The following is a 20857-nucleotide window of genomic DNA, read 5'->3' on the forward strand; positions in this document are numbered from 1 at the left end:
AACTTCAGGTATGTAATACGTACAATGTACCGACACCTGGGAATAATATTTGTGTTCCATTTTCCGTGCTGTTATAAAATGTACAGATGTTAGATTCGCATATTTTCATGGCTGGACATATTTTTAAAAGCAGCAACCGCGTTTCCTCCGTTATAATTAAAAAGTATACCAAACGTTATTCTACGAATAAGATGCCTCTAGGATTTGAAAACATGCAGGGGAAAATCCGCGGTTCACTGTTACTCCGTCTGTCCGACATGCATACAAAGAGAATATCGGAATATCGTACCATCAAAGAATATAGAGTCGTACATACTATGGTAGAAGCTCACTTCGCTAACCGATCCTCTCGATAATGAAACAATCCGAAGCCACGTCGAAGTTGAATCTGTGAAAGAATATCGATGGCTCACTGGAATAAATAGCCACTCGAAGTCCGTGTAGGTGGTTGTATTATACCAGTAGGCATTATGAAAAACGGGATTGAAGTTCCGAATTTGAAAAGTTTCGAAAGCACCTAATTTCGAATTATTTAATTGCCAAACTTGAAGTAAAGAAATCATACTTCGAAGAAATAACAAAGTTTCGAATGGTAGGACCGATGGCTCAAAGTTCCGAAATGCAAGATTCCGAAAATTCAGGTTACGATAGAGCAAAGTTCCGAAAAATCAAGTTTTGGTAGAGTCAAATTTCAAAAATTAAAATATACTCACACAGCGTAGTTTACTCAACCAGTGGGTATGAGAAATCAAAAAAACCGAAAATCAGAATGACCAGGATTCAGAACGTAAAAATATCGAAAATCAAAATCAAAGAAAGATTAAAGTGAAACTTCACCAAACTAGAAATTCACCAAACTGAAAACCTTGATTTTATTCCAAATTTCGATGTACTTATCAGATTTTTATGTTTTCTTATTTTCATATTTTCCGAATTTTGCTTTCTTGGAACTTTGAGCGTCTGATTTCGGAGCATTCGAAACTTTGATGTTTCGTCAAAGTTTGATGTCTTTACTTGAAGTTTCGCCACGAATAAATTTGGAATTTGGCGCTTTTGGAACTTTTCAATTTCAAAATATCAATACCGCCCCATTTTTCCTATCTGATTTCTCATAGTCTGGTCGTACTGCGGTGTTACACTTTACGCAAAATTGCATAACTTGTGAAAAAAGACTATACTTTCGTGTCCAAATTTACCAGGCATGAATTATTGTTGGACCAAAGTCCCGGAGCCGCGGGTATTCGCTCGGCAGAAGTTGTTTGAAAAGCCGAACCTATACCCTCTATTAGTTCACGAAGATTTAAACTTTGTTCGTCTTTATACATCCTTGATACTTACCTTGCCTAGTTCGCACGGACAGAGAGTCTGTACGTGGATTTTGAATTTTTCAAGTTACGTCGAACGACGGGCGAAACTTTTCGCGTTTCTCTTCTCTTCTAAGACGTATATGAAAGTTCGAGGGACGTGTAACTACGAGATGGTGCATCCATGAAAACTAGAAGTTGTCCCATGAAATATTTCACTGCATATTCTTGAGTCAAAAGAATCACACCGGAGGAAACGATAAAAATCGCATCTTCTTCGATTTGAAATTTTTCAAAGGCTTAGCGCATTGAAGCTCGTTAATTGACAAGTCGATTAGTTGATACAGAATGTCATAAGAATAAGCCGGACAAAAGTTGCTCCTAGTTTCGGTAAATTAGATTTGATTGTCAAATGCAGAAAACAGAACCTACTACACAGACAGAAAGGACATACCTGTATCCTGCAATGAAAATTCAGGAAAATGTATTCAAAGGGTAGTCACTCGCCTGGAAAACCTGGATAAACTAGAAAACCTGGGAATGTCAGAGTATTTGAAAACGGTCATGGAAGATCTGGAATTATCGGAGTGAATCGTGGTCATGAAAAAAAAAATGGAAGTACGTTTGTTATATTCAAAGTTAGTGTACCTTTAACTATTTGATACGATGAATTTGATTTCTTTTCAAAGAGGCGAAGACACGAAGAGATAAGTATGAAATTTGAAACGAATGCAGTGGTAATAGAGTATCTTAAGGGAATAATATACTTATTAACTATACTCGTAGGATGGCGGAAATGTCATGGAAAAACTGCATTTTTGTTCAAGGAAACCTTGGAGGTGCGATGGAATTTATTTAGTGAAAATTAGTGGCGACCGTGAATTCTAGGTTCGATATCTATCGTCTTCTTCGTCGTTACTCTTACTGCCACCATTGTTATAATAATGCGTACATTTGTTGAGAATAGCCCGTCTGTGTGGATCCACTGTAACTCAGATAAAGTTTTTACGATCAACATGCATTGTTTAATACATGTAACGTAATACAATCGCGTTTACGCGGGTATGATATCAACCTCGACAAATTATCTTCTAGATAATGCTCGAACCGATTCTATCTGAAATGCTGGAGAGAAGGCAAAGAAAAACGGAGAATTCCAAATCGAACGATTTTTCTCGCTGGGTAAGCGTCAAGTTTATCTCACACGTATACGTATGTATGTGGCTAGATAAGGTCTGCGGTTGCATCGCCAATGCGGTGGAAAATATGGAGGATAAAACCAGAGCTATGCACTATCGGCGAAGAGCATTGATCGGACGTGCATTCATCCCGCGTGAAATGAAACTACTTATCTCCGTTTTGCTTCTGATGGTGGTTTTTTCCGATGTAGTATACCAAGGTGCAGGAAATGCGCCCTGAATTCACCCCGGCGCGGCTTCGCGTACCGTATGGAGATAGGAATATCACTTCCGAATTACTGCCACGCGAAGACTGTCATTAGGTGTCAAGAAGGAGATGAACACTTTTTTTTTTAAATTTCGTGGAACATTTGGAGAAGCTTTTGAAGTGAAATTACATGTACGAGATTCAGTGAAAAGATTAGCCTTCTATTTCTTGATGAATTAGTCAAGTTATATAAGGCTTATCTTTGCTACATTCTGGGGGCAGGAAACTTCCACAGTGACGGATGAATGCGGATGAAATTTGGTCACGGAAATAGCGCGTGTTTCCGCTGCGCTAAAGCACCGAAATTAAAGGACCGTGGAATGCAGTGCTTTGCGGAGAGTGGCTCAACTTCGATAGAAAGCTGTTTTAAAGGATTTTTAACAGATCCCGCTTATATCTTCAGTCTTCAAAGGAGTTCAGATGACCATGAAGAAAAGAGAGAAAAAATTGAGAATCTCACTGAAAGAGTCTTAGATTACAATTATGATTTTTTAATATCACATCGCAAAGCGTCTGAACAACGCTCATGAAAACTGACCTCAACTAGCTAGTCAGATTTACGGGGAATTCCAATCAAAGCTACGAGCTATAGTGGTTAAAGTTGCAGTATACGAAGTTCGTAGCAAGTACATTTAACCTCTGAGAAGATTGTGCTAGAATCTAGATGTACGATTTGAACCACAAGGGAGATTCGAAAGCTTTCAATTTTTTCGCGTCAGGCATTGAACTTTGATGAAATCATAAGGTGGGGGTCAAAACTTGAAAGTGTCAATATTTCGAATGGTCGATATATCAAAATTCCAAACACGCGAAAATAATATAGCAAAAGATGAATTTCTGAAAGGGTCACTGATAAGTAGTCCTTCTTATCCACCCAAATCATATTACAATTCTGATACAATGAGAAGATGAAATCAATGAGGAGATTTCGTAAGTAAACTTTTCCACGCAAACTAGTTATAGAAAGCGGTAGGATAAAGAGCCATTCCGATGAAGTTTACCTCGTTGCTTGGTTCGAACTGAGCTTGGGTTCGATTTGAACACTGGGTTGAGTTTTTTGCAACAATAATATCAGCGACCTCGAAGTGGGGCTGAGAGTCGGAGTTGTAAGGGTCTTTCGAAACGGCACTTTCGGAATGATTTCAATTAAATCTCGCCGGTGGATATCCTCGTCTCGTCCGCGTTGCCACCTGGGCAGACACCTTGGTACAGTTAACACAAGGCGACCCGCAGAGATGCTCCTTTGGTATCTTTACGACCTCCCGGGGATATAAACCGGCTTTATCCCTTGTAGTCGGGGCCAAAGTCGGTATTCGGTAAGGGCTCTCGCCGTCGCCTTTCCACCCCTTGCCAAGCGACCCTGCTTGACGCACCATTGTGACGATACGAGAGGCGCCTCGGGCGGCCGGCGGAAGGGTTGAACCTGAAGACTGGTTACTGCAAGATGGCTGCGCGGGTGCATTGCGCCTTCCGAAGACGTGGTGGAAGTCTCGGCCCTGGGGATGGGAGTGAACAAAGTGGCGGGGCACGCAGGGAGAGAGCTAAGCAGGACTTATAGCCTGTAAGAATAAAATACCGAGGCCATTCCGGGGGTGTTCCGATGCTGAGAAATTCGGCTCAGACCCTTTATCGCGTTATTGTCTTGCCTTGCGTACGTTGCGACTCGAACACTCGCCGATTTTTGTGCCTGCGGAGGGTTCGCCGTGGCGTGACCGCGAGACAGGTGCCAATATTCGGAAGGGTAGTAGAATCGATGTTGCTCAGCTCTTCGTCGAAATATTCTGCATCAGCCGTCGAGGCTGCCCTTTCGAAGGGCGCGCTACTCTTCTGGCGCTGGAAGAAGCCGCGCAGTGAGTTGAAATAAAATATGTTGCCCATTTTAAACAGGATATTTATAACACCGGGGTTAACTCCTCCGAGTCTTGACTATTTGTATCAATTTGTGAGTGCGTGCCGCCACCATTCGCCCCTGTTTCCTTAAGTCTACAGGCAAAGGGACCTAACGAAGACGTATGCGATTTCTCCGTGTTTAGCCTGGGCGTATACAAATGGTGACCGAATTATTTCAACCCCCTTTAGGTATCTTGCTAGGCCCTTCGATTTCGCCCTATTTGGCTTCTGCCATTTTTATCATCCCCGGCTCATTCAAACCGATGGATTATGGTTGGCAGGGAGGTAAACGTTTGGATCACTTAGGGTGAAGTGACTATGGATTGGCATTTTCCCTGGCTTATGGCAACGTATAATTTCGTCGATCGGAGCACGGAAGGCAATTATTAAATAATTGTTGGATTTTCTTACGTTGAAGCTGTACCTGTAACCGTGATGAAGAGGCAAAAATGTATCCATGCATAAGCAAAATAACCAATGTGCGAACACGCAATGTAGGAACTTGCGCACAAAGTATATATGTGGCATTCCACTCCAAATCGACCTAGGTATGATCCTCACCATCAGCGATTTTTATTTATTCTCAAGTATGGCGAAGAGCGTATAAAAAAAACATCTTTCGACGAGTTTCAAATTTTTTGGTCCAGGGGTTCGATTTTTACCCCTCCGGAAAACATGAGGACCCAACTTTCGAAAGAATAGCCCCGATCGATTGGCTTCAAATTTTTCTCACGAGTTCTTTGTTAACAAAACGAAAATTTTGAGACCAAGAAGCGGTTGTGCAAGCTTGTGGTTTAGAAGCTACAGGCGAAACAAGTAATTAAAAAGTGACATAAATCGAATTAAATGCAAATCTAAGAAATACGAATTTATATTTTATCTGTTTTTTCTCACTTTTCAATCAATTCTTTCGAAAATTGGGTTTTCGTGTTTTCGTGGTCGGTAAAAATCAAACCCATGATCCAAAAAATCTGAAACTCGGCGAAAGTTGTTTTTCTCACCCAGTCTACACCATACTTAAAAATAAACAAAAATTACCGATGGTGAAGCTCAGCCTTAGGTCGGTTTAAGGTGGAATGCCTCGTACACACGTGTCAAGTACCGTAAAATTAGAAGGAGTATAAAAAATATAAATTCCTACTGCGGAACTTGCCGAAGACATGATATATTGTTTTCCAGCTTCCTTCATTCATTACCGATGCACTCACTCCATTTTACTCTGTACAAAAAGTCATACCATTCGTGAGATCGAATGATCGAAATCGAGGTTTGACCATTTTCCCGAGCCAATATTAACAGAAATCGAAAAACGCGCATGTAGGCGCAACGCCGATTACGCTTCTCCCGCATCTGTTCCAAAATTTTCGCCGATGACAGGCAGGTGGACATACGCCTTCCGTAACCGGTGAAAGAATTTCAGGCCTCTAGTCAATAGACCTTGGAACAAGCACGCCCCCAGGAAAGGTTCAGAGGTGGGCTTGGGGCGGGAGAAAGGGGGGTATAATATTATTCGGGGTGGCTTGGTTTGGCGAGAATTACCGCGCAAGCCAAGAGGAATGGCGGAGGTCGAGGGGCGGGGGCGGCAAAGGTGGGGTACGATTATGGTATATACATACAGCTGTGCGGTTGTACGGGGCAGCTAACTTAGCGAAGAACCCGCGGCTGGCCTTCCAAGGTAACCTCCTCGCGCTTTTCATCGGCCCTATCAATGCTAATGAACAAATTCGATTACCGGAATACCTCGTTTCCGATTATCGATTTCAGATTTATTCGGCCGCTCCTCTATTCTAACGTGTTTTTGCCGTAGTGTCACGAGGCTGAAGCTAGTAACGTCGACGCAACGAAATGTCAGGGAAAAAATCATTGTTTCACAATTTTGAAGTGACTTTCAAGGATTTAGTTTCGCCAAGTATTAGGATATTTCATTTATCATAGTTTAATAAATTTCGGACATTCCTAAAGGTGCGCTATCTTCAGAGTGAGTAGCTAACGGTCCGACGGTTTAACGCGCATGCGCTAAAATTCTAGAGCGAAAGGTGTTGTTTGGTCAGGTGGATCAACGTTTTTGAGGTTGCATACATCGCGGCGACCCGTCATCTGAACTTATGACGGTTGGTCAACCTGTCGAAACAATTCCTTTTGCTCGGCAATTTTCGCGCATGCGCGTTTGAACATTCGACCGTTACCTACTCACTCCGTATGAAGTGATTAAATTTTTCATCAAGTCACCAAATATGAGCTGCTTTCGACATTTTCGGACAACGAACTCTATACAATCGTGCGTGCAACGGCGCTCAGCAATCGGTCGCGTGATTACATCGTAAAGTGTAACTTCTGAGCTTGAATAATTCAAACGCATCACGCGTTTCTATTATTCTTCAAAACTGTGTAATCAAACTGATAAAGCCTATTATATTAAACATTTAACGGAGAACAAGATGACATTTCTTACAAACGGTGGCAGATTCTTAACATTTTATTATTTTTTTTTTATTACCAAATTTTTTGACATTTGTTTGCGCTACACGATGAGAAAAAATGTTCGATTTCATGAAATGATTAATACAGTAGCTATTGACTGTATATAATATAGAGTTAATTGATCATTTATTTCAGAAATAATTCGGGCATAAGTTATGAATGAATATTTCAAACCAATCTTTTAAGCACAATTATACTAAATGTTATCATAGAATTTGTATTCTCCTAGTGATAAAAAAAGATTCGTCTTGTTTAGGCTGTAGGTAACTCTTTTCTCGTACGAAAAAGTCGATTTGTAGTTGAAAATACATAATTTATACTAGACCTCATTTAGGCTGAAAGCGCAGAAAAAAGCTCTTTTTTATAAAGAAACTGACTGGTCACTATTTTGTTGCCGATTTTGAAGATAGCTAAGTATCTACTGAAAGTCGTCTTTGATTACTTCAAATATTAAAAAAATGCAATCTTGATATTCATTGACGTATAATCTTGAATCTTACTACCAGTATAAATCAAATCTCGTACAAGAACACGGGTCGAGTGATCTTCTTCGCAACTTGAATATCATATCAGTCTGTTGGTAAATTTCTATAATACTCGCTTTAATTATCAAACTTTAAAAAATATCTTTCATGCGCCATGTTAGTTCTGAGAAACGTATTACGCAATCATTAATCTAGCTTGTGGTGTTATTTTAGCGAGTTTTGTGTCACAAGTGATAACGTGGTACGTTCACAGAGCATAAATTAACAATTTGTTGCATAACTTCTGTGATATCAGAGAGTTTACTTTCAGAATCAGCGTTTATGATAACTATGTCAGAAATTTTTTTCCCTCCCAGATAACGTCCTCTATTTCTTCTGTAACATTTATTATCACACAATTCGTCAAGGATCCAATGATCAAAAGAATCAAGTGAAAGTACGGTCATTCAAAATTGTCCAAAGATTCAGCTATTGTAGTGATGAAAAATGATAAAAGATATTTTTACAGCACCTTCTCACTCGGCAAGTAGACCATTCTAGTTCGAAGTGCTGACTGGAAAAGAAATTAAAACTCCGCGTTGAGGAGTCACGAATTTCATTGAGATTAATTTTACAGTTTTAAACGGTAAAATAAGACGATTTACCATGAGTTGTAACATGACGGAAATCAATGAACGTGACGTTATATTACAGCGTGAAAAACGAAAAGTGTATAACAATCGTCTACCCACGTTGACGTTACAGGTAAAATATATTTTTGAGTTACGACCGGCATTTCATTGAAACGAATGCGTCTCCATATTCATACATGAGTACATATGCTCATGATTTATCGTGCGAGCATTAAATCGTTATTTAACGTGCTCGTAGTCGAGCAATAAATGTCCCTTCCACTCGCTTTCGCCTATTGATCACCTGTAGGACCCTCGTTGCAACAATGATTTATTTATCGTCCAGTGAATTTATCGTTTCAATTCTGGTACAAGAAAAAAAAACCAACTCTGTGTCTTGGATAAAACATTCTTATTCACGTTTCGTATTGTCTATAATTAATTACAGTACCTGGCTGCAATGAATGCACAAAACTGGTACTACATTATAAATGCTTTTTCCAATATCATATTTCGCTTATCGTTGAGACGATGAAACGAGAATTTACATCAATATTATTTTGGTTATTCAAGTTTCGTGTGTAATATTGGGATTGAAAAATGGCAGTGATGTCGTACATTGGAAGTATGAAAGATTAATTAACTCGTTCAGTGTAACATTCGTTGCAGATTTATCAAGTGGCAAGTAGTACAAGATAAGTGTATATGATTTATTTTCGTATCTCCGATAGCAAATAGTTTTACGTATGAAGTATAGATTTTTCTTGTGAGTAATCAACGATGCTTGTGAATTGCAAAGTTACTCTCCGAAAGAAAAAAAAACGTCGCAAAGTCCCGTTTTATGCCGATCGTGCAGAGTCAGAGAACACTTGATAAAAATTTGTTGAGTAATAATAACGAAGTGACGTCGAGTATTGGCCAAAGAGTTTTAATGTATTGAACGATGTGTGGCTAGAAAAATTGTTCAAACTCTAAAAATTTGCAATAACATGTTTTTTCTAAAATCGTATTCAGTCCAACATTTTTTCATCAATTCGAAATGCATAATTTATTTTTGTTTTTGTAACCAACATTGAGTGAGAACTGGATTCTTGTTACCTACTTGTGTCAATAACTACAGTTAATACAACAATATAACAATTATAATGCGCAGCGTGAAACGCAGTGCATTATTATACGTAGACGAAATTTTGAACAACTTTCATTCTACAACCAAATCATTTGCACCCACCTGCGTAATTTATATCCAGTAAATTGAATGCCGAGTGTCGGCACCTTCCTATAATTATAACGAGTAGAGAGATGAATTTATGCAAAGTTAATTACACACTCATGTAGCAGCAGGCCCTTGTTGCGTTTTGTACAGGTAAATATCAACAACGCGTTGTGTAGCAAGGCAGAATGTGCGTATTCCATTTTGCATCTCTTTACCCTTTCCTCACTTTTTATTTTCTACGTATGTACGCAAAGCGAAATGCTGGTGGATTTAAATTATAATTTTTAGCCAGAACCTCTTGAAATATCCTCCTAATCCAGTCAGTTCCCGAAGGTTGGGGCGAGACGCGCAACGCCTTATTTTTCAGAAATGCATGTACTCGATAACTTGACAACTTTACATAAGTTTGAGGATGCATGTTCTCCCCTCCTGCAATTTCCACTCGTCGGACGTTGATGGAAAATTTCTTACAATTGGTATAAAAGTTTTTCGTTTACTTTTCTATCGCGGCGTCCATAAATCACTTCAAATTACGCGTTTAACACGGGGGATAAGTCTCGTAGCTTCGGTTCTCAACGCGGATGTAATTATGCGGTAGGATGTATGTAATTCTCTAGTGTCATTCTAGCGTGCATTCAGATCCGAAATATGCTTACAGAGCAAAGCTCTCTCGAATTCAAGGTGTGTCGTGCTTTTTCTCACCCTTTATTTTGAAAATCAATAACTTCTCCTTCAATAGGACTCAAAGTATACCGTAGTTCAGTAAATTGCTTTCTTTTCTATAAATTCTGAAGTATTGTCTAGAGCAGGGATGACCAACCGGTCGATATGACTATTCAGTCAGTCGGGCGCGACAAGGCAAAGAAAAATACATGATTCTGTCAAAAAATGTTTTATTTAATTCTGTGGTAAAGATTTGAGGATTTGTTGGCCATCCCTGTTCAAGAGGATTCATTCTCTATTTGAAATACTTCATTTGATTTTAGAACTATCACCAATATAAAGTTCCTAGCAGAGAAATCATTGCGCAGAGAAATCTATTTCTAGATACAAGTATACCGGAGTCTTGAAAAGCACACGAGAGTTTTCAAGGTCTGTATTTTACGCTCTCCACCCGGATACGTAGAAACCGTTGGGCTTGTGGTGAGCCGGTCCGACAGAAGGGAGAATCCCAGCATAGCCGTGGTGAGCTTAATAATTCGTAATCCGAGAACAAAGCAGCGTGATGAACGCAGGCTTGTAACAAACGCGAACCGTAAGGGTGGCGTACAAGGCATGAAGAATACTCCACGACTAGGTTATAATGCCTATACCTATTGCGATTCGCGAAATGTACCGGCCGTTCCGCAACTAGTTAATTATACATTTCATCCATTGTTGATGCCTTCGATGGTTGACCGCTCGGGAGTGAATTTAAGAATTTAATTGCTTTCCACGAGGGCTGCATGCTCGCTCTACGAGCGCACAGAGGTCGGGTAATTTCGTTTGTGGTCACAGAATCTGCAGTCTGATTGCTTTCTCGTGCCTCCAGAGTCTCACCGTCCACGGCCATGCTGCAACGATTCCTGTATGATTTTCATTTACTTATTTGTTCCTACCGTTTTTTCCCAATCCCTCAGGCTCGTAGATAGGCTCGGTGAATTTTTAGGAACTCTCGGTGCACATGGATGGAAGCAATCAACGTTGGAACACGCTTGCGATAACGGGTCGTGCATTTTCCGATCATATTTAAAAATGGTGGACCGATAAGGTGATTGAAAAAGTTTCGTAACGTCCAGAGTATCCGTTAGACCATACCCAGAAGGCTGAATTGGAATATTTTTATGCCATTTTACTCCCCGAAATATTACTATAGGTAAATCTAATATGTGAAGTGATTCTATTTTAACGGAAAACTTTTCTCTTGAACAGACTAAAGCAAACACTCGCAAGGCCAGATATTTTTCTCTTTAAAATCTAACGTAGTAAGTTGGCAACAGTTGAATCTTGAAATTTCGAGTTCCCCCTGGAATTTTTCGACTCTGTGTTAGTACCGATCAGATGCGAATAGATGTGCCTGAAGTTTCGAACGTTCGTTTCGACGATGTTTGAGACGTCAAAACGAACTTCGTACACATGCGAATACTTTGAAATAGTATTGAAAATTGAACGAATGATATTTGACCGATTCGTTGCATTGCACTGGCGTGTCAGTTCTAAATAGAAAAAGATCTCTCCTTCGGTTGGATTTTTGCTTGCTCGGCGTTCCGAAGAGAGATCAAAGCCGAGAGTATTATAGTAGACGTTTACATGACGCAGAGCTTATAGTCATACCCGAAGCCTGCAGATTTCGCATAGTTAAACAGGAGATTTTGTGCGTGGAACTTTGTCGGGGAATTAAATCCTCCCCTTCAGGGCTCGTCTTCCCGTCTATCCAGACTTCTCGCTTTAATCCACGTACAAACAATGCAGCGAACATTTACACAGTCTCTAATGCAATGAAGACAAGAGTTTCCGAGACTTTCCTTCCACAGGTATGAATGAATGTAGGGTGTCACGTTGATGCGGGCGACGGGTTTCGACCCTCCGGCAAGAGGCAATTCTGCCTCCATCCAGGACCACGGCGTACCTGAGCGATTTCTCGAGCCCTTAGGGAGTCTGCGGAGGCCGCAGTCGGCACTGCAGGTTCATTGTCTATGTGGGATTCCCGCTTTTGGAAATGTCCTATGAATGGATGGTGATTGGGGTCTCTGGAACCACCCCTATTTGCGATGTCCAATTTCTGTTTCAAAAATTGGGGAACGGCTTAAAGTCTGAAAGAACTTCACGATTTCTGAAATTAACCATTTGCAGTCGTTACAGTGGTGCAAGCCCGAATTAGTCCGATGCTCCACTTGAGGTTTCAAGAACATCAGCCAAGCAGGGTGCAGTGGAAAAGTAATTTCGGGACCAATTCAATCAATGTCAGGAAACTTTACTCACTTCATATCCGACTTCTGAACTCGAGTAATTGCATAATGGTGCCCATGACTCGTAGGTATCCAAACCAGAGATGCTTACGCCCACAGGATGGCGTGCAAGCACATGGACAATGTATACCTACATCTCGTATGGATTATGCGCATTACGTATTTACCGGACAAATAGCCACCAGGGGCGAATACTTTAGCGCTTACGAGAGCCTCGGGCATTGACCGGTGTCCTCGTCCGGTAGTACCGGTATTTCACTTTAGTCCTGCCCGCAGGACTCGACCCATGCTCATCTGGCGTCGGCCCCTTGTTCGCCGGACACAATCCCTCCGCCATTTCACCGAGGCAGTGCAATTTCGTATTGTCTACACCCACGTGTAAAGCTGAACTGCCCTGCCGAGATGCTGAAAAGCTATTCCAATACTCGAGTCGATACGTTCCTGCACTGCGCTGGACCTTCGGGCGGAAATTTGTTCACTGCGAAATCGGTTTGATCACAGCACGGCGGTGTAGTTTCCTCTTTTTCACGGTATTTCGACACTTAGACGAAAACGTATCCTCCAATTTTCTTACATTTACATTTAAATTTTACTCAATGAACGTTTGTCGACGTCATTTATGGCTTTCGACCATTTGAATCATCAACTGTCGGGTATTGAAAATGGGACTCGGACTCAAGTAGGCACAAATTGAATAACGTAACGCGGGAATAACGAAGGAATGTAAGTCTAAATAACTAAGTTTTTCAGAGGGTCGAAGAGGAGTCAGGGATGTGTAATTTGTGGTGGGTGGTCATCATTACAGTAGCCTCTAATGGAGGTTGACGGGCTACTGGTCGGGATGTCGGACCTTTGGTACGGGGAGGCGTGTAGCTAAGGATTTCGCCACGCAGTGCATCTTTCTCTGATTTCCCAAGGGAAGACTATCCCGTTGCCCACTGTGCAGAGAGGGCGATCGTCAGAGTGTAGCAGGATATGCGAGGAAGATCAGGGCGCAGAGGAGAGAATCATTTCATTTCCCGTAGAAAAGTTCTGCATAATTCTGACGTTCCCTTCTTATTCACGTATTCGAATTCGATCTTTTTCATCAATAACTCCTCAATGCGGATTACAATTCTGAGCACCTTTATACAAATTGATTTTACCTTGATTGTAATAAAATATGTGATTATCCATTTTTCTCAATTGGGTTATTTACAAAAACAAAAAAAAAAAAAGGATGAACAAACAAAACGAAACTTTGGCATAAATGGTAATATTATGCAAGTATATCGTCGAGGAAAAAACACGATAATTAGAGCAGACGGAGCAATCAGGAATTGAGTGAAACATAGAGGAGTAAAAAAAAGATATTGCGGTCACAGAGATCTTCGGTATTAGGGCGAAGGAAAATAAGGGTAAGAATTGTGAGCGTAATGATACTAAGGGGCAAATTCGAAGCATTTGTATGGAGATCTTACGACATGACGCGGCACATTTACAAGATAATTCCTTATGATGAAGCAATTGCAGATGCGCGTCCTTGGCTGAAGTTATTAAGCTCTGCGCGACACGATGACGACAGCAATTGAATGGGTCAGCCACTTTAGTAATGTCTCTTTATTGTGACCGCAGCATGTCGAATGTAGCCTCGCGTTATGAAAAATCAGCAGAAGGCTGCTTCGCGAGGCCAATCGTTAAATCAATACTACATAGGTATGTTCACGTCACGCACATAGTCACTCTTGGGACTTCTCCTTTCATTCATCAACCTAATATTTACACTCCAGAGCGAAAGATCCTGCGACGCACCGGGTACAAGACCTTCGCCGAAGGTTGAACGTTAAAACTACGGAAAGGTTGAAACGGAAAAAATTAACCGCGGGGATTCCGCAAAAACTAAGGGGAATCCTTGGGACGGGGTTCCACTTTACCTGGCACTCACACTTAGTACGGTAGATAGTACGTCTCGCGTGTATACTGGCGTTGGTTGGAGTGGTTTCTCGTGTACCTTCAGCCCTAGAGTAAGTCAAAGTATGTATAGCGATATATGGATGCGTAGATGTTTTATCTACCTACATCTCGGTAGGAATAATCAAGACATCCTCGCGGCTACTGTCAGGTGGCGACTTCCTCTTGCTCGCTGGTAACCAAAATCTAATCGTTTCTACTGCCAATTAGAGACGTGCGTGTCCAACTCAGAAAATTGAAAGATCACATATTGATTCGGTACAAAATCAAATGTATTTGAATTTGAACTCTCGATGAGTCCACTGTATCAAGCGTCAAGCGTTAATTTGCAATCTATGAATATAGCTTAATAACGGGATCTTAGCAACAAGCGAATGGTTTGTTTATAACAACGCTTGGACGAAATCGACAGTCACGGGCAAGCGAGAGAGCTGACCGGACGTGTTCGGGATCGTCACGCTTAAACATGAGTAATCCCCATCAGGGTGATCATTTTTCATCCTCTTCGCCTTTCCGAGGCTTTTCTCCGACATAACAAAGCAATGATATATTGTTAATATACACAGACCTGAGCCGAACCAAGAAGAAATCAGAAATAATTCATGCCGAATTTAATGAATGGATTTATTACGTCTGAGCACAACAAACTCTGCTCTAGCTGCAAAAAATTTGCAAAAAGTTGTGATTTGAATGTATCTAGAGTAGGGGAAGAAGTGATATTAGCTGGTAACGAGAGAGAGACGGAGCAGAATAAAGATTCAGGAGGGGCGGAGGGGAGAAGGGGGAGTATGAGGTAGAATTTTTGATTATTCGGAGTCTTTATTCAAATTTATTTTGTTTTACGTTATATTTTCACTTCTCATCTTGAGGATTGACACGATGATCGAAGGGTTCGGCTTCTTGCACACGCATTGCTGCCTACAGCTTTATTTAAACGAGGGTTGAAAATACAAGTGATGTAAGCCAGTTCGATCTAATTTTTTTATACGGAGAAAATGGACGTTGGTGAATCTCTAATGTATATTTCTTTATCATATATATGCCTACATGTGAGGAGGAGTTCACCGCGCCCGCATTCAAGTGGTAGATTGAACTGCGGAGCCTGGTGATTGGTTGGAGCCGGCTGAGTCGTCGCTAGATCTCAAAACCATGCAAAACTTACGCTACTTTATCAGTAGAAGCAGCAACCCAAACCCATTGATCATCATGTCAGTCCCCAATATATAAAGAGTGAAAATGAAATATAAAATGAAACAAATTTGCAAAAAGGCTCTGAATAGAATTTCTATCTCATCTTTCCCCTCCTCCACCCCACAATCTCCTTTATACCCTCTCTCTCTTTCTCTGTCTAGTTAGCTCGAACAAAACTTGTTATAAACATTAACGAAAAAATGGTGAAAACTGATAGAAATCGAAAATTTGGAACTCTTCTACTTGGCCTACTGGTTAATATCATTTAATTTTACTTTCAAGTAGCGCACTGATAATGACGTAGATTGATTAAATTAACTCATCACCTCTGAAAGACCTCCATAGATATGTTGCTCAATCGTTGATTGATAATACTGCAGCATGAAATCATATATTTCGTCTAAATATTTTATTGACACTAGTGGCTCAGTTGAATGAGTTGAAACAAAATTTCCAGTTCTTACTTAGATGAAAATTTTAATTAGTTTAATTGGACGATTAATTCACATAATATCTAAAAATAATGATATGACTTGTGTCAGTCTTATTGACTATCATATCGTACTGTTGGATTATTCGTAAGTTCAAGACCTGACCTTTACTATTTGGCGACGGATCTTTATTGCTATCCTCACCCTGGTATTTGATTAATCATGGTTTGAATACTGTAGTTGGAGTTCGAATGACGCTGTTATAATGCACGATCATCGCAGTTCATATCTCCTAACACTATTTGAGAGCAGGTCGAGAATTGGACCGTCAGTAAGTGTCACGATCAGCCATGGAGCAGTTCTACTGCGTGTTCGCGCTTGTTATAGCAGTGTGTTACCTTCTGTACTATTATTCCACTAGTACGTTCAATTATTGGAAAAATAAATCAATACCATGTGCAAGTGGGGCCGTACCGGGACTCGGACACATGTGGCCTTTGGCTTTCATGACGAAGAATTCGGCTGATATGTATCGAGACTATTACAACCAGTTTCCGGAGAGCAGTATGGTTGGTTTCTATAATTTGCGAACACCAGCTTTGATCCTGCGCGATCCGGAATTGGTGAAGAATGTGCTGACGAAGAATTTCCAAAATTTTGCTGAGAACGCTTTTGACATAGACAAAAACCTCGACCCCCTGATGGGTGTCAATCCATTCTTCGTCAATGAAGAACGCTGGAAAACTTCACGGCAGCAGCTAAGCTCCGCCTTTACGTCGGGTAAGCTGAAATATTTATACACGTCCGTGCAAGAGGTCTGCGACAGCATGTCATCCTATTTAAAAAGATCATGCAGCAAAAGTGGCGAAAAAGTGCAGTTGGAACTGAAAGATCTTTGCTCAAAGTTTACCGCAGACGTCGTAGCTACTGCGGCGTTTGGTGTTGAAGGCGGTAGTTTCATCAGCGAGAAAGACGGACCGTTCAGAGAAATAGGGAGAATTATGTTCGAACCGTCGTTTTGGAAAGGAATGAAGCAAATATTCGTCTTTTTCATTCCGATTGCCGCTCAAATCTTCAGGATGCGCGTCATACCGACTAAGGCAGATAAGTTCTTCAGAGGCATCGTAAAAGACGTGCTGAGGCAGAGAGAGGCACATGGCATCGAACGACCCGACTTTTTGCAACTGATGATCCAGGCAAAGACTCTCGGAAAAGTTGACCCCATTTTCAATGAAGAATACAACGACGATGTGATCACTTCTCACGCCTCCTCGTTTTTCGTTGATGGTTACGAAACGTCTAGCATTGTCATGAGCTTTGCCCTCTATCAGGTAGCCGCTCACCCTGAAGTCCAACAGCGCCTTCGCGAGGAAGTGAATGCCGTTATCGAAAAACATGGTTCTCTAACCTACGAGGCTCTTCAAGATATGTCGTACATGGATATGGTTCTCAACGAGTCAGCGCGACTCTTTCCTCCCTTTGCTACTATGATGAAACGCTGCACAAAGGAAATCGAGCTCACTGGTTCGGACGGGATTACTTGTCAAGTCACTCCTGGGACAAATGTTGTTATAATCACTACAGGCTTACATAGGGATCCCAGGTTCTGGCCAAATCCTGATGTATTCGACCCGGAACGTTTTTCTGAGGAGAACAAAGAAGGGCGAAACAAATACATATTTCTTCCTTTCGGAGAAGGTTATCGCATCTGTCCCGGCCAGAGGTTGGCTACTCTTCAGATAAAGGCTGGTATTGCGACGATCATTCGAAAATACACCTTGGACGTATCGCCGCGGACAAAAGAGCCAATCCAACTCGACCCTAGATATTTCATGATTTCTCCACTCGGAGGACTCTGGGCAAATCTAAAGCCCATTTAAAAAGTCTGTTACAGGCAGTAAGTTGCACTGATCCAAGGCCTCTCAATTGATCAGATATAGTTGTGGCGGCCTCAAATAGGACTGTGTATTTTTTTAAAATCCAAATTATTCTCAACCATAAATAGTCAACTAATATATTTAGTCGTAACAATAGGTTATTGCTGTATTTAATGGAGGTGTTACTGTATACAGATGAGAGGCTTAGATTAAATTAGGCTGTTGAAACAGAACCAGCCAGATTGATTGTGAATTTTTTTTTAAATTTGTCATCTTAGTGTCTTGCCGCAAGCTACCCGTCCCTTTTCATTAGAACCACGCTACGTGATATTACCGACGATTTCCATTCTTCAGTTTAACGGAAGCCTGTACGCACCTACTTAGGAATTTATATCTCACGTAAATATTATTTGTGAAACGGACGTTTGCGCGCATACGCTGGTCATATGCATGACGCCTTTATGAGGGGTTACCTACAATGTGTCCACGATTACGTCCCTTGACAATATCGTTGAACGGTAATACTGCCGTTGAATTTCGACAAGTTTATCGTTGAACACTTCGGATTGAATCTCAGTAGGTACTTGAAACGAAGCGTTACTCTCGTTTAAAATACAATGCAGCAAGCAGCACGTACAGTCTGGTAGAAAGGACTTTTTTAATCTTACAAATTTTCTGCTTCCGTTTTTTGAATTTATCGTTCTCGTAAAGATGCCATTCACAATAAAATTCGATATAAATTTGTCGAGGGCCTAAAGATTTCATGACTATAGTGACGCACGAGCTACAGAATCGAACAAGAGTAGAATATACAATACATGTCAATGTGAAAGGGATTCAGGCTTGCTGCAAAAATGCTAATTGATCACGAGCTTTAAGGTAGTCACGTAAACGTAACAAAACATCAAAGAAATCAGTTTTAAAATTTCAGAATAACTTTCAATTAGTTGAGTTGATTGATAAATATGTGTTGCATTGTGTAGCTTTCTCCTTATTACAATCTACCGCAGTTAAGATAATCCTGAAGTATGGAAACAACGATTTCCCTCAAACTGCATTGATACGTTAAACTTACGAACCTCAATCTCATGATTGATTTCGCTCGGATGTAGAAAATATTGTCGAGTCGATAACGCGTGGTGCAATTATAATACGAATTTGAATTATTTATACCATTCAAACCGCTCATCTACAGAATTCTTGAAATCGTGATCACGTATGAAAGATAGTTCCTCAACGATACGTGGAACAACAAATAATGAAATCTTGTTAAGCACATCGCTAGGTTGTGATATTGTAAAATTAAACGAGTGAGGTGATATTGACCAGAAACACTTGTAATGTGATATAAATGTATGGGCGTATAGAATAAACATATTCTTCTTATTTGCATCGGAAGAACTTTTGCACAATAGAATTTTCAATTAATAATGAATCAAATTAAAGTATAATGATGGTCATCAATCCATCCCTCCCTTACACAGGTACAGTCTACCGGGGACATATCCTGTCGGATATGGCGGATGTCGGTAGTGATTATGATTACGATTATAAAGTTCCGAATTGTTGATACTGTGGTCACAGAGAACTGTGAACGTACTTATATTTTAATGACATTAAAGAAAAACAATAAATATTGTATGAGCATGGTAAACAATTGAAAACTTGTAAATTGTGCACCAGATAATGAATTAACGAAATTGCAGCATTTGTCAATGTTTACCGATGTAAGGATGGTTGATGATGAAAGTTTTTGATTAAACTGAAATTATCCGCTACTAATGGACGATTGAAACAAATTTTGTAATCTCATTATCTTATATCTGGGATCACCCAAATAGTTCCCCCGTTCCTTTGACAGTCCAAATCCAAATATCATTGTGGTAATTCCACGTTCAAATTTACCGGCGCTTTAGCTGAATGTTATATATACAAATTTTAACCGCTTCTCTGGCGGCCTCAAGTAGCGCATGTTTTAGGTACACCATTGCACTCGTTTCCTGCAGTACTTCGTGCATGATTCTATTGTACTTTTCCGCAACGGTTGAAAACTCATCGCCAAAACGTTGTTGAATTGATGGATGATCCGCTGGCAGATGAGGAAAAAAATTCAACAAAATGCTTGAAATCTCGTACATTTCGAGAAAAGATTAAGCTGAAGTGATTGTCTCCCCATTAAATTCTCAACGTTTCGTGTTGGACTGACGTCGAATATAGGACGTGTTTATATTATTCATAATGGTCTGTTCTGCACTTTAGTATTGTAGGAGGGCTGGTAACATTCTTCAGTGATCATTTATCCAAGGCATATTTTTTGTGAGAACATTGATAGTGGTATGTGGAAACGTCATCAGTATAAAGGATAATTTCTGACAGCTGTATGGAAGGGAGGCAGAAAACCCCGAATTTGCAGAAAACAGTGAACGCAATTATTATGTGTTCAGGGCTGCCACTCTCTGTATTGCTTGCCAGGTAGTGGATAATTCTCACAAAATAAAATCAAATCTCCTGCTAGTTTGGTCAATACGATTCTCATTTAAAAGTTGAAAATAAAGAACTTATTTGACAAAAACAAATTCCCCGTGAAATTTAAGAGAGTAATTGAAACTCCTGCAGAATGTGATTGAAAATTTGGATTTAGAATATCAATGACCTCCTTCCTCCCCCCCCCCCCCCCCCCCTGTAATTAGATAACTAAAACTGTGGTGTTTAATCAATGCAATTTCAAATTTACATCCCGACTCGGCAACATCAAATCAAGGCGCGCACAAGGGATGTTTAAATCGTTCTACTAGGGGGTTAATTAACTGTTACTCATAAAACTGTTGCCATAATAATTTAATAATAATTGGAACTTGATTATGACACTTACCTACGCACGTCTCTCTCAACATTCTTACAAAACATAGGCCGTGAATAAGTAATCACCGAAAAATGTCACCAGCTCTTAGATTATACGTGTTTTTTTAAGTTTCACGAATATTAGTGGAATGTCAAGTGGTATCATACATGCGTTAAAGAAACTTG

At 40.4% G+C, this 20857-nt stretch overlaps 2 protein-coding genes across 2 annotated transcripts in view; both read left to right on the top strand.

Moving 5' to 3' along the window:
• Window positions 1-20857, top strand: part of LOC124185513 (protein Fe65 homolog) — a 193346-nt gene that overhangs the window by 14296 nt on the left and 158193 nt on the right. The window lies entirely within an intron of this gene.
• On the top strand, window positions 16254-19612 carry LOC124185517 (cytochrome P450 9e2-like). Its single transcript, XM_046576383.1, has one exon. It carries the CDS (start codon window positions 16304-16306, stop codon window positions 17831-17833), a length of 1530 nt encoding a protein of 509 aa, XP_046432339.1. The 5' UTR covers window positions 16254-16303; the 3' UTR covers window positions 17834-19612.

Source organism: Neodiprion fabricii, chromosome 6 (assembly GCF_021155785.1).
Source record: "Neodiprion fabricii isolate iyNeoFabr1 chromosome 6, iyNeoFabr1.1, whole genome shotgun sequence".
Classification (NCBI taxonomy): domain Eukaryota; kingdom Metazoa; phylum Arthropoda; class Insecta; order Hymenoptera; family Diprionidae; genus Neodiprion; species Neodiprion fabricii.